General features: G+C 38.8%; 1 protein-coding gene across 5 annotated transcripts in view; it reads right to left on the reverse strand.

Annotated features, from left to right (window-relative positions):
* heatr1 (HEAT repeat containing 1) overlaps positions 1 to 14381 on the reverse strand; it is an 88092-nt gene that overhangs the window by 7851 nt on the left and 65860 nt on the right. For all 5 annotated transcript variants that reach the window (XM_043695571.1, XM_043695570.1, XM_043695569.1 and 2 more), the window contains 10 exons: positions 12433 to 12485; positions 9367 to 9490; positions 8740 to 8883; positions 6187 to 6476; positions 5432 to 5582; positions 5184 to 5342; positions 4062 to 4196; positions 2961 to 3065; positions 2694 to 2862; positions 699 to 853 (listed from right to left, as the gene is read on the reverse strand). In XM_043695571.1, coding sequence (XP_043551506.1) covers positions 699 to 853; positions 2694 to 2862; positions 2961 to 3065; positions 4062 to 4196; positions 5184 to 5342; positions 5432 to 5582; positions 6187 to 6476; positions 8740 to 8883; positions 9367 to 9490; positions 12433 to 12485 — 1485 coding nt within the window. The remainder of the gene's footprint in view (positions 1 to 698; positions 854 to 2693; positions 2863 to 2960; positions 3066 to 4061; positions 4197 to 5183; positions 5343 to 5431; positions 5583 to 6186; positions 6477 to 8739; positions 8884 to 9366; positions 9491 to 12432; positions 12486 to 14381) is intronic.

Here is a 14381-nt window from a genome sequence, read left to right on the forward strand (position 1 = left end):
GGGTCTCTGGCGCTGTGAGGCAGCAGTGCTAACCACTGTGCCACCGTGCCGCCCACAAATGTTTGATGAGAAGAGCACCTATGCAGTGAAAGTATTAGCTCGAGCAAAGCTTGGTGTCAACAATGCAACAGAGAGGTTGAGTTATCATTATGATAACTCTTATAGTTGTCATTATGAACTATAAGAGTGATCTAATAATCTTTGATGGAAGTTCTACTTAGTTTGGGTCATTCTGTAATATTAGGTTTGTTTATTTGATTTTCCAAAACAAAATTTTCAGAGAAGTTATTCGTAGCTGGGAAAGATGTGTAGCTTAAATCAATTAATATGAACATCAGTAATAGCATGACTTGAACACTGGAAGGTAAAACATTTGTTTGGCTTTTGGGAAAGAGCAAAGGGAGTGGGACTAATTGGACAGATCCACCAAAACGCTGGCCTGGGCAAAGCAGGCTGAATGTCCACCTTCCATGCTGTAACATACTTTGATTCTAAATCACGGGTTGCATCAGAAATGCTTCTTAACCTGCATTCATTGTGTATGCTACATCTGTACTTGAGATATACCAGAGAAAGACATGTTGCTGGTTTATAAGCAATGCACTAGAGTGAATGTATCAATTGTGTGATATGAAACAGGCAATCAGCTGAGGTGAATTTTAAGAGTTGGAGTGAAATGTTCAAGCAGAAATACAAACCTGATCTACTAAGGGCATCATAAGCGTATCAGCTCTCTCCTTACTGACAAATCGCTGAGTGTCGTAGAGAAAGATTTTGTGCATGCAGTCGCAGACAAATTGAAGTAGTAAGCACGATTTCTCAGTGTTTTTATCTGAGTCAAAGAAAGCTTCATCTATTTAGGGGGCAAAAAGAAACAAGATAACTCTGCATTTAATGCTTGAGTAATTCAGCAGTTAGTTAAACAATGATATGTCCGTATTTATACCCAGTGCCTATGAAATCTGACATTGGTGACGGCTGATTAGATTCAATATATTACAAGTGACTACAAATGAAGTGCTAAGAAAAACATTTGGATATTCCACAGTTTCAAAAGGTGAAGATCAGACTTTGATTAAATGAACATGATTGGACAGGTTTTTTCAGTATTGCTCAGTTTTAGAGGAACAAAGAATTTCTTTGCTATCTTTTCTAGTTCAGAAGTCATATGACATGAGCAGAGTCATTGGGGACATTTAAGCAACTGCTGGATACGGACATGGATAGCAGTGAATTGAAGGGTGCTTGGTTAAGTTATTTTATTTTACATTAGGATTAATCCTTGGCACAACATCGTGGGCCAAAAAGCCTGTTCTGTGCTGTACTTTTCTATGTTCTATGATACCAGATTATAGTCTAATAGGTTTATTGTTCAGTTTTTATTGTACTAACTTTCACACATCTATCAATTTATTTGTCAGGCTTGTAAACCAATGACATTTATTTGAGCTACTAAATCCTGCAGCACCAAAAAGGCCATTCATCTCGCTGTACATGCAGCAGCTCTTTGAAAATGTGAGCCAATTGCCAATGAAAAGTCATCACTGAATTGGTTTTCATTTTCTTCTTGCCAGTACATTCCAGATCAGAAAGATCTGTATAATGTATTCTGGTTCTTTTGCTACTTAGCTGACATCTGTATGCTTTGGTTACTGACCCATTGTTATTACAAAGAGTTTCTCCTTATTTTCTCTAATAAAACGCTTCATGGTTCTAAACACTTTAATCAAGTCTCCCTTTTATCTTCCCTGCACGAAGCAGAACAATTCACTTCACTAGTTTAATTGCCTAAATGAAGTGTTTCACCTCCAATACCATTTTCATAAATCTCTAATCCTCTCTTGGGCCCTGATGTCATTTCTAATGTGGTAGTCAGAACTGTACACAATACTCCAGCCAAGTGCTTTGTAAAGGTTTATGAAAACTTCCTTTCTTTTGCACTCTATTTACCCAGGGCACTGAATAGCTTTTCACAGCCTTCTCAACCTGTTCTACCATCTTCAAAGATGCACGTATGTACATCCCCAGGTTTCAATGTTCCACCTCCATTTTGAAATTTTATCATTTTACAGCCTCTCTTCATTCTTAATACCCAATGCATTGTTTCGCACTTCTCTGCAGTAAATTTCATCTGCCATAGGCCTGCCCATTTCACCAATCTATGGCCTCCTGAAGTCTTGCTATACTCTTTACTGTTCACCATGTTTGAGTTTTGTGTGACCTGCAAACACTAAAATTATATCTTTTATAATGAAGACTCGATCATGAATCTAAACCAAAACAGCACTGTCCCAATATTGACACCAGGGGATTCTCACGTTTCTATTTGCCCGAAAAAGAATTCATAATTATGGCACTGTTGTCTGATCCTTAGCTGATTTCGCTTCCTGCAGTTAGTAGTCTATTAATTCCATAGGCTTTAATTTTGCTGCTAAATAGTAGTTTTTAAAGGCCATGCAACCATCAACCACATTACTCTCATCCACAATTTTTCATTACTGCATCCAAAAGCTCAACCAATTTAGTTAAACAAAACTGTCCTTTTATATCTCTTGCTGGCATTCTTTTATTGGCCCACATTTTTCCAATTATCCACATGTACCGAATAGTTTTATTCCAGATTAATGCCTCCAAGATGTTTCCCCACCAAGGACATGGATTAATGTTGAAAAAGTTATTTGATTTAAACTCACCGGTTTTGACAGTATTTGTCTGGTTCAAAATGTCAGCAAAGGGTTTCACTAATTGCCCAGCAAAAAGAGTAAATAACCCTTTCAGTTTGTCTGCAATGCAGTCTGCCAAACGGTAGAATGTAATCATTCTATCTTTAGAGAATCCCTCAGATTTACTCCAGTCAAACAGCTGTTCAGAGACAAACCATAGGTCAGTGCTTGAAATAAAAAATAAACAATTCCAGAGAAAAACATCAGAGAGCGTCTCATTTAACATCGATAGCATACCTTAAAGAACAGGGGCCTGAAGGTAACCTCTGACAGTTTCATTACCATACCAACAAGACAGTTAATTACAAGCCCTTCAATTTCACCTACATTATCCAAATCATCCTGTGTGGGAAAGACAGAAAGGAAAATAGATCACGTGCGTGCATTTTAAATAGAATATGGAAAACCAACTGGTATATTAGTTAATAGCACACTTTAAACTTATAAACATGAATATATATTTACACCTCAGCACTCAAGCATAATAACTGATAGGGGGTGACCAGTGTATGGGCTTGAGACCATTCATGGGGTATGGTCAGGTTCTACCTTTTGACCATCCAAACCCAACGGAAGTTGCATATTGTACAGGACCTTTGTAGAAGGTTTGCAAGAGCAGATTATCAACAGTAATTAACTGTACAAGTGAATAAACACTTGCAGCAATATCAAAAACTCTCAAAACACTTTGCACAGTGGAAAGATCTCCATGCACAAAACGTGAAATATCAGTTTTTCTGCACGAACAACATCCCACAAACACCAATGAGATCTTAATGATTTTTAGTGAACACTGGAAAGGAGGATGTGCAGGTGCTGGTGTTGGACTGGGTGGACAAGGTCAGAAGTCACATGACACCAGGTTATAGACTCAAGTTTATTTGAAATCACAAGCTTTTGGAGCGCTGCTCCTTCGTCAGGTGAAGTGACTCCACCTGATGGGATAGAACTCTGAAAGCTTGTGATTTCAAATAAACCTGGTGGATTATAACCTGGTGTCATGTGACTTCTGTACTGAAAAAGATAGCAAAGAAACTCTATGCTCCTCTCAATGTCACAGTATCCTCGTTGTCCTTGATGCAGCACTCATTTGTAGTGACAGCCGAGATTGTGAATACAGGCCTTGAACCCACTGCCTTCTGACCAAACCGAGCTCTGCTAGCCTGTATATAATATATAAAAAGCACCAGTGTTCAAAATTAGGCTGCTATATATTTAGCACTTAAATGCAGAGGGATCTCTCTCCAAATTATAACAGTCACAAACATAAAATTAATTTGCGATTTGCTTTCCAAATTACATTTTCAAAAATAAAATAAATCAGTCCAGTGTTAATACCTCCAAATGATCTGCTCTGAAATCCAGTGCTTTCAGGAAAAACAATGTAAGCTCAGATTGATGGGAGTTCACTTGTTCCTTTTCTATGTTACTAATATGCTCCTTAAGGATATCGAAAAGTGGACCTAAATAATTCTAAAGAAGATGCAAAAAAGTTAGAAACCAGTTCTGTTTTCCCATCAGTAATAATGTACATTGGATGACAAGACATACGCTGTCAAGTGCTATTATTAATATCTGTATCACATCAATTACAAAACAGGAATGAGTTGACAAATAGGAATATACTGCCTGTATCACTGCCTGACTCCTGCCTGTCCATGTAGCTCCATTCTGAGCCAGAGAAGAATCATTTGCTGTTCAGTGACAGACTGATGAAACACAACTGGAACTAAATGGTTGAAAATGAATCTGAGACAAACACAGAAGTTTGAATTGTAAGGTTGCAGTGTTTGTTGTCTAGAGTGCAGGATGTTCATGCCAGATGCCATTTTCACTGGCTGAATGACAGGCCAATCTGCTGCTCAAGCTAAGGGATAACTCAAGAGTTTGGACAGGCACAAGGTAGTGAAGTAAATCTGAAACACTGTATATTTCTGTATGATTTAATATGTTTTGTAACAAAGGATAAAATATAAAATCTTGGTATAAGATAATTAAAACTCAATTAAAATATATGTATGTTTAGGTTTATTAAAAATTCAAGCCAGATAGTGAAGCCTTTACTATTCACAGTTTTCTGCAAAGATTAAGTATCTCAATCAAAAAGGTGCAAAAGAAGATTTACAATGAAATGATATACAATTAGCCAACTGAGCTGCAAATGGTTTGACCAAATGAATCCATTAAATATATCTGAATGTAGTTAATTCATGCATCTGGCTGGATGCTTATGATATTTTTATGATGTAAAATGCTATTACATATGTCACAGCTATAATTTCAAAGAAACCGCTTGGTATATTACATTATAACTTTCAGGTTCGCACTTTGCTATAACCATGATATTTAACAACCAAAGCAACTGATGCATAACTTGAAGGCTTCTAAAATTTTCCATCGTCTCCAACTTAAATGGTACAGAGCAAAAATCATAAATTCCCAAAGGGGAATAACTCTAACCTGATTGGTGCTAGCAAGTTTATCGTAGCACTTATTAATTGCTGGCAACAGAACTCGAGGAGCTAGCTTTGTGGCCAGAGTAGTTCGAAGTGATGTTAGATGTGGGTCAAGCTGTGAAGAATGGCCAGTCCTTGAGGCAATTTTGGTCAAACGGGTGACCTGCAGGAAAGTATCACTGCATGTCAGTTTCATGAAAATAACATATGTGGATTGTGCCACTTGGCAATATTACTTTCTTTGATGCTTACTTGTGCAAGGATGTCCTGTAGATACGGGTTGATGAAATGTGACAGTGTTTCTACAACTTTCTGCAATGCTGTAACAGCACTTAGTAAATAAATTTCATTGGACAGCAGTTCCTTCTGTTTTTTCAGGGTCTTTAGCAGTCCTGGCATCAGCCTGTACAAAAATAAATCCAATCCAATTAGAGTATTAGTAGACTTTCAAAACAAAGTGATACATAAACATGATAAAAAATCTTGCACAACATACTGGTCCCTTTTTACTTCCACTATTAAATTTAGTTCAGGTTGTACAGGAAGGCAGCAGATTTAGAACCGTGTGTAGCAATTAAACACGGTAAATTTCAGGGTAATCTACTTCATTCAGGGAAATGGAAAATTGAGAGCAGAATCAAAGTGTACAATATATTACCCTTTTGCTAAGTGCAAATCTTAAGTAATCACATGCTCATCCTGTTAAACATAAGTAACAGTTGGAAATATTCTTTGGAAGCAGCATTTCCACTGCAAATAGTACGTTACGAAGAAAAGTTTTTAGTCTGCTCATTCATCATTAAAAAATGCAGAATAATTACACCTTGCTCGAACAGGGCAGATTATCTGTCCTTACAAATTCATACTTCCTCTAATACAATCTGAGATTGCAACAAGAAATGTTACATAGATACAAGACAGCGTACTACCCCTTTAACTACTATTGCAGATTATGGTTTAACAAGTTCTCCTTGTACATCCTAAGTTCCTTTCTCGGGTTTTTATACCTTGGAAGTTGTGGAATTGCCAGTGCTTTGAGTGCAGTGGTGACTTCGGCTATACAAAGCAAAGCACTTCCCAGCACATTCTTTTCCTCCTCTTCGTTGTTATCCATGACCAGGTCAACAGCGGTCGCTAGAACAGGCACAAATGATTTTTGGTGATTTGCACCAAAGCACCTGCAAAGAAGCTTCAGGCTGAAAAGCGCTGTCTGGCGGTTAACTGCCTGCTCCACTTCTTTTTGCTTACAGCAAGCAACATTCAGAAGTTCCCCAATCAGACTCAAAAGCAAGGTGATCTGGAGAGAAAAGATACCACACTTAAACAACCACTTCATACAAACATATACAAGCTTGAATAAAAAGACTACAAATATGAATGGAGAAAGTTCATGTGGGGACATGAAAGACATCTAGCTAAGAGAAAGAAGTTATGAAGAAACAAAAAGATTTAGTAGGAGTGAATTACTGCAGTTGTTGGAATCTGTACTGAAAATAACAAATGCTGTAAATCATATGGATCCATGGATGCTGCCTGACCCACTGTGATTTCCAGCACTTTTTGTTTTCAAGAAGATTGAGGGCATGGGAATCACTACAGCAGTTCGACATGATGCTGAGGGGTGACCTTATAGAGATTTATAAAATCAGGAGGGGCATGGACAGGGTGAATAGACAAGGTCCTTTCCCCGGGGTAGGGGAGTCCAAAGGTAGAGGGCATAGGTTTATGGTGAGAGAGGAAATATGTAGAAGGGGCAACTTTTTCACATAGAGGGTGGTGCGTGTATAGAATGGGCTGCCACAGGAGGCAGTGGAGGCTGGTACAATTACAACATTTAAAAGGCATCTGGATAGGTATAAGAATAGGAAGGGTTTAGAGGGATATGGGCCAAATGCAGGCAAAAGGGACTAGATTAATTTAGGGTATCTTGTCAGCATGGATGAGTTGGACAGAGGGGTCTATTTCTGTGTTGTAGATCTCTATGACTCTATGTGATACAAACTGGACCATTTTCATAACAAGACAAGGAGCTGCAGAAGAATGCATGTCAGGTCAATCAACATCTCAAGGAGAAATAGAGGCTTTCTTTCATGTTGTCATAACATGGATTCCCTGCAGTCCTTAATTTTTTTCATCTTTCAGTCTATCAAATATTCAATTATGACAGAGAAGGTTAATAACTGTCAAAAATAGACCTGATGAACTTTGAAGAAATAATAATACATTGAAAAGGAAAGTGCACTAGACATTTGTGTATGCGTATTTTCAAAAGGTCTTTGACAAGACAGTGCATAAGAGGCTTATGGATAACACGAAGAGGGCATATCAGCGATGAGCAGCTTGTGTTATGACGCGAGATTGGAAAAAAAGAGTATTTTTATAATTCACAGTTAAGAGGGACAAAAACAGAGACTGCTAGAAATATTTAGTCAGCATGTCGGGCAGTTTCTGTGCAGGGTTACTTGAGTTCTCATTGAAGTTCATCAACTTAAAATGTTAACTCTATACTTTTGTACCTTTACACTTGTGGCCTGTCATGTTGAGTATTGCCAAAATTTTCTATTTTAATTTCAGGTGCCTTGCTCCCACATTAAAGGTTATGGGGAATTCTGACAATGAACACCTTGTGTAGAAACAATGAATGGATAGAATTTTCTTTGTAGTCACAATACCCAAGTTTCTTAGACACCTACCCTGAAATATAACTCACAAGACACCAGAGTACACAGGAAGACCTTCTGATGGATGATAAATCTGTGATTAACTGAAAAATTCTGAGGCTACTGGACAATGTTGAGCTCTTCAGCTCTCCATCATTTGCTCTCCTCTAGCATCATTCAGGCCAGAACTTCAACAGGCAAGACTGGATGAAATGACATGCTGCTCTCAGTTTTCCTTAAACTATCACAGAACAAATAGAAAAGGCACCAATGCTCTCCAGATTCTACATTGTCAGATTAGCAACCCAGATCTGCTGCTCTGTAGCTGAGAATGACTGCTATAGCATTCAACTGTGAAAGTAAGTGGAATTACATGTATACTTCAAAAGAAATAATGTTATGGCAAGGGGACGAAAACAGAGCTCTTTCAAAAGAGTTGTCCGAGCCACAATGATTCAAAAGGCCTCCCTCTAGTGGTGTGAGAGACCATGGTTAACTTTTGGGATGGTTTTGGGGTCAGCTTTCTGTGGTTTGAGATGGATATTCTGGTTGAAAGTAGGGATACGGATGGGTTCGACTGATTGTTTTGCTGGAGAGAAGGCTACTTTTTTTAAAATGAAACAGGCAAGGCTGGCAGCTTTGTCTTGTTCCTGCATGAAAAATACTTAAAAAGAAGATCCCACTGCAATTTGTTCTCAGCATCTGATAGACATGAACTATACCTTTTCTTTTCAAGCAGACATCAAGATCAGAGCAACAAAATGAGGATCCAGTTTTCAACATTAAAGATCTCAAGTTGTGAACTTCAAACTGTGACTTTTGCATAATATTCATTTTAAATTGATACTGTTCATTTAGATAGAAAGATCTTTAACTGGTTTAAGAGAATGAGGCACTCACCTGACGTTTCTGCCACACAGTTCTGTGCTGCTGGAGTTTATTATTCAAGAGATCCATAGCTTTACGTCGAACTGAAGGTAACCGATTGCTTATCAGCCCACGTATCACTGGGATGAAGGTTTCTGTCGGTAACAAGGCATTCACCTGTATGAAGGAGATAAAGAAGAATTTAGACAGATTACTTCATAACAGCATCCACATCCAACTTTTATCTGCCAGCCAACAGTAAATGCAACAGAATTGAAATATAAATCAGGTAGAACTAGATAATCTATTGTAATGATGTTGGTTGAGGGATGATCGTTGGCTCTTTCTCAAATTGTGCCAGGCAATGTGTAAGTCAACGAGAAATGAGAACAGACGTTAAGATAATACTTTATCTTAATTATGGCACTCCATCATTGTAACTTTCCTTCACTGTTACATTCCAGTGTCAGCTTGGATTGTGTGCCCGAGTCATGGAGTAGGACAGAAATGGAACCAAAGCTGACACCAAAATGAATAATCTTTATCCTTAGAATCTTTTATTGATGTTACATGTAAACGTCTGCTTTTCAGTTTGCTGGAATAGCAAATTCAAACTGAAAAGTACGTCAGCGACTGGGACCAGCTAAGTTGAGAACCTACTTTATCTAAGACATCATATGACCGGTTGAGTAGAGATCTCCAAAATTTGGCTGTCGGCTTCTCTGCATTCTCCTCCACACTGTGAGCAACAACGTTAATGTAGCACAGAATTTCCTCCAACAAACTAAGAAAACAAAGCAAGATCAATTCACTAAAGAACACTCAGAAAAAAATAATACAGGATTAAATGCAACACAATAACTAACAGTTTACAAAAATAAAATGAATATCACAGTTCATGTCGAACCATAGTTTAGTGGTTTATGCATTTGCTTCAAATATCATACAAAGTAATAGGACAATGTGCTTCTGGGTAAACACAAGGAGATTCTCTCCTCACAATAATATCGCAGCATTAGCAATTTCCAATCTGTACTTTCAACCATCCTTTTTTCTTTTTATTCAGATTAATAAGAGGATAATCTGAATTACGATAAATTCAAACACTCAAGTAGTTCCATCACCCTAACACTAAGAGCACTACTCAGCAATTAGACTGCAGTGTTGAAGAAGCTAGCCCATTACCAGTTGGGTGTGAAATGCAGCCTCACCAGCTTTATTCATATCAGAGGGCAAATAAAAGTAACTAAGATTTACAATTATTCAGGTTCTTTTCTTGAATATATGATCATTTTATGTGGCTATTTTACTCAGTTTTATATTCGTTTCTGTGGAGATGACAGTTGGCTGTAAGCTTATGGCTGTTTCTTGTTGTTGCACACAGAGTCTGTATTATTAGATTAATGATTGCCCATCAGAACTGAACTTGGTGAGAAATTAACTTCAGCTGAACAGCATAAACACCATAGGCTCTGTTAGGTTTTGGATTTCCTTTTGACTTAATGTTAACATGCAGGATCAATTGCAGTTATGCAAATGCAATGTTAGCGTTCATTTCAAGAGGTACAAGAAGACAAGAGCAGAGATGTACTGCTGAGGCTGTATAAGATTCTGGTATCATACAGCATTTGGAATACTGAGAGCAGTTTTGGGCCCCATGTCTAAGGAAGGATGTGCTAGCTTTGGAAGGTATCCAGAGGAGGCTCACAAAAATGATCCCAGGAATGAAGGGTTTGTCATATAAGGAGCGGTTAAGGACTCTGGGTCTGTACTCAATGGAGTTTAGAAGCATGAGGGGTGATAGAACATAGAAGAATACAACGCAGTACAGGCCCTTTGGCCATCAATGTTGCGCCGATCCAAGCCCACCTAACCTACACGAGCCCACTATCCTCCATATGCCTATCCAATGCCCGCTTAAATGCCCATAAAGCGGGAGTGTCCACCACTGCTACTCTCAGCCTTTCCTCATACGATCTTTCTACCATACCAGGCAACATTCTGGTAAACCTCCTCTGCACCCGTTCCAGTGCCTCCACATCCTTCCTATAGTATGGCGACCAAAACTGCACACAATATTCCAGATGCGGCCGCACCAGAGTCTTATACAACTGCAACATGATCTCAGGACTCCGGAACTCAATTCCTCTACCAATAAAAGCCAGTACGCCATATGCCTTCTTCACCGCACTATTTACCTGGGTGGCAACTTTCAAAGATCTGTGTACATGGACACCAAGATCCCTCTGCTCATCCACACTACCAAGTATCCGACCATTAGCCCAGTACCCCATCTTTTTGTTATCTCATTGAAACTTACAGAATTCAGAGAGGTCTGGATAGAGTGGATGTGCAGATGGTGTTTCCACTAGTAGGACAGATTAGGACCTGAAGGCACTGCCTCAGGATGAAGGGATGATGTTTTAGAACAGTGATGAGGAGGAATTTCTTCAGCCAAAGGGTGGTTAATCTATGGAGCTCATTGCCACAGAAGGCTGTGGAGGCTAAGGTCATTGAGTGTATTTAAGCTCAAGATAGATAGGGTCTTGATTATTAAGGAGATCATAGGTTACTGGGAGGAGGTGGGAGAATGGGATTGAGAAACATATGATCTACTATTTTCCACACAGAAAATTGGAAATGAGTTCCATGAAGCAATACAATTTTTGAAGGGTGATATCCTCCTTGTAGCATTCCTGCTTCTGACCAAGAAGCTCTAAGTTGTATTCAGAAAACTGATGGACAAGGCACGTACGTTCATAACAAGTTAGACGGTAAGAGTGAGAAAGATACATAGCTCCAGACTACAACATGCACGTAAAAGTTACTATCTGCAACTGGATTTCTTGGAGGAGTCAATTGGTGGGATGGCTGATATGGATCAGATTGATGCCAACAACATCAGGTTTGATCCTCTTGTGTAGATGGGGATTTGGGACCTGCCTTGTTGAATCTTGAGGCAGGTCAATATGGGACATGCTTCCCTTCAGGCAGGGAACTTAAGAACATTCTCCTATTGCTGCAGTACACTGAGTTTAATATGTTACCTTGCTTCAAGTTTTCTACAAACATCTATGTCTGTTGGGATGGCTTAATAACTTGAGTCCTGCTTTGTATTCTGCATATGTGTAGACACTATCATTGATGGACCTACTGGCAAATTATTCAATGGGAACGTTGGAGAGACAGCCCCTCACTTCATGATGTCAGATGTAACAAAAAAAAAGAGGAATATCTATTTCTCTGATCAGCCAATTAACATGATCTATTGAGAGAAACACTCAGGTCATTTATTATTAAACCAGCACTGACTAAGTTGCAAAATTAGGACCAACAAAAAGCAAACTGTAGTCAGACTGCTTACCCAGGTAGGACTACATGGTTCATTATTTTCCTTATTCATGAGGATCTGAAGCTAAGCAGTCAGATGATCATATTTACTTATAAAATAACATTTCAAAAATTTGTATCACTGAGGTATTTGAGCAGTACCAGGGAGGAGACCCAAGAAATACATGATAACCAGTTCAGATTACAAGCGAGTACTTCTGTCCCGACACTTATTGACACTGATGAATGACTAGATATTGGACAATACAGCAGGATTCTGAATGTCAGACATAGAGACTGTCAATAGGAGGGACAGCAGAGCTGAACCCCAGTCAACACCTAAACCAGACAAAAAATTTATAACAATCATATACAACACAACAGATGAATGGTTACCTTTGTTCAAGCTTCTGCAAAACTTCTTCTTCAGAATTATCACAGTCTGCAACCTAATATAAAAACAAGAAACTCAGTGAGCACACTTAATATTTAACAGGAGCTATTTTATAAAACCATCTTTCAGCACGATGTAAAGAATTCTCAACACTGATTTTCTTGGCCCATACATCTGTGTTAACGTTTATATTCCACATGTGCCTCCTTCAGTTTAATCACCTCTTCACACAGCACTCCAAGTTTATCTATTACATTCTCTCTCATCAAGCTAACAAGGCCTCCTTTTAATACCCATTAAAATGACTGTAATTAGCAAATTCAAATGGAAGAAACATGGTTTGATTTAATCTGACAACACAAAGGATAAACCATTATTAAATCATTACAGGGCATAGGTTTAAGGTGAGAGGGGAAAGATTTAACAGGGACCTAAGGGGTGACTTTTTCATGCAGAGGGTGGTGCATGTTTGGAATGAGCTGCCAGAGGAAGTGGCAGAGGCTGGTACAAGTACAACGTTTAATAGGTAATTGGATGGATATATGAATTAGAAGGATTTAGAGGGATATGGGCCAAATGCTGGCAAATGGGACTAGATTAATTTAGGATATTAGATTAGATTTGATTACTTACAGTGTGGAAACAGGCCCTTCAGCTCAACAAGTCCACACTGACCCGCCGAAGCTCACCCACCCAGACCCATTCCCCTACATTTTCCCTAACACTACGGGCTATTTTAGCATGGCCAATTCACCTAACCTGCACATTTTTGGACTGTGGGAGGAAACCGGAGCACCTGGAGGAAACCCACGCAGACACAGGGAGAATGTGCAAACTCCACACAGTCAGTCGCCTGAGGCGGGAATTGAACCTGGGTCTCTGGCGCTGTGAGGCAGCAGTGCAAACCACTGTACCACCGTGCCGCCCACCTATGAGATGCTGGTATCTGGTCAACACGGACGAATTGGACCAAAGGGTCTGTTTCTGTGCTGTCCATCTCTATGACTCTATTATCATAAGAATGCAAGTAACAGACCAATAAAGAAGAGTGATAATGAACAAAAAAAAATTTTAAATAGATCACACTGGCAGCACTTTTCGTTCAGGATTACAGGTTGTACCTCCTTTATCCAGCACATATTAGTCTGGAACCACATTTTTCCTGGTTTAAGACACCTTCTATGTCTCATTCTTTATAGGGTGATTTTGAAATTCGTAGTAAAAAGTTAGAACTCAGTAACAAGTAGTTTATTGCTAGTTAGAGGAAATAGTTGTTAATTACTGACAAGATTTACTGCTAGTTACAGACTGGGTTTACTCGCTAGTATCCTGGTGCGATCTTCTTCCCCACTGACACTCTTAGAACTCCACTATGAGGTGCTGGTATTCTGAAACCCTTCCTTAAAGTTGTCTTTCTTCAATACCAATACCTCATCCTCTTTGGAAATGCCAGAAGCGAAGGGACTGCACAGGTCAAGATTATGGGGATTATATTGGACACATGACCTTCCAATGGCCCGGCAACACTCCCCTCCTGGCAAAGTCTAGATCCCGAGGCTGCTGGATAATAGAGGTGCAACCTATCGTAAATTAATGCATTCCAGTGATCTATGGGATCACTGAAACAACAAGAAATGCTAGAAATACTCAGGCTGTCAATGTAACATTAACTCTATTTTCCTCTTCACAAGTTGATTACCATTCATTTAAACATTTATTTGATTTGAGCCAACACTTTAAAAAATATATATTTCTTCCACAGCCAAAGCCCTCTGACAATGTTTCTATGCTTGACAGATAATATGCTTGTCTAAAGATTTTTTAAAATCATCATAATCTCTAAATAAGTTATCGGGACCTCTATGAGTGACATTTTAAATTATTTTTAATCATTACACACATGAAGCAATTTCAGATTCTTCTCATTAGAAATTACATTTGTTGCTAACTA

This window comes from Chiloscyllium plagiosum, chromosome 9, assembly GCF_004010195.1.
Source record: "Chiloscyllium plagiosum isolate BGI_BamShark_2017 chromosome 9, ASM401019v2, whole genome shotgun sequence".
Classification (NCBI taxonomy): domain Eukaryota; kingdom Metazoa; phylum Chordata; class Chondrichthyes; order Orectolobiformes; family Hemiscylliidae; genus Chiloscyllium; species Chiloscyllium plagiosum.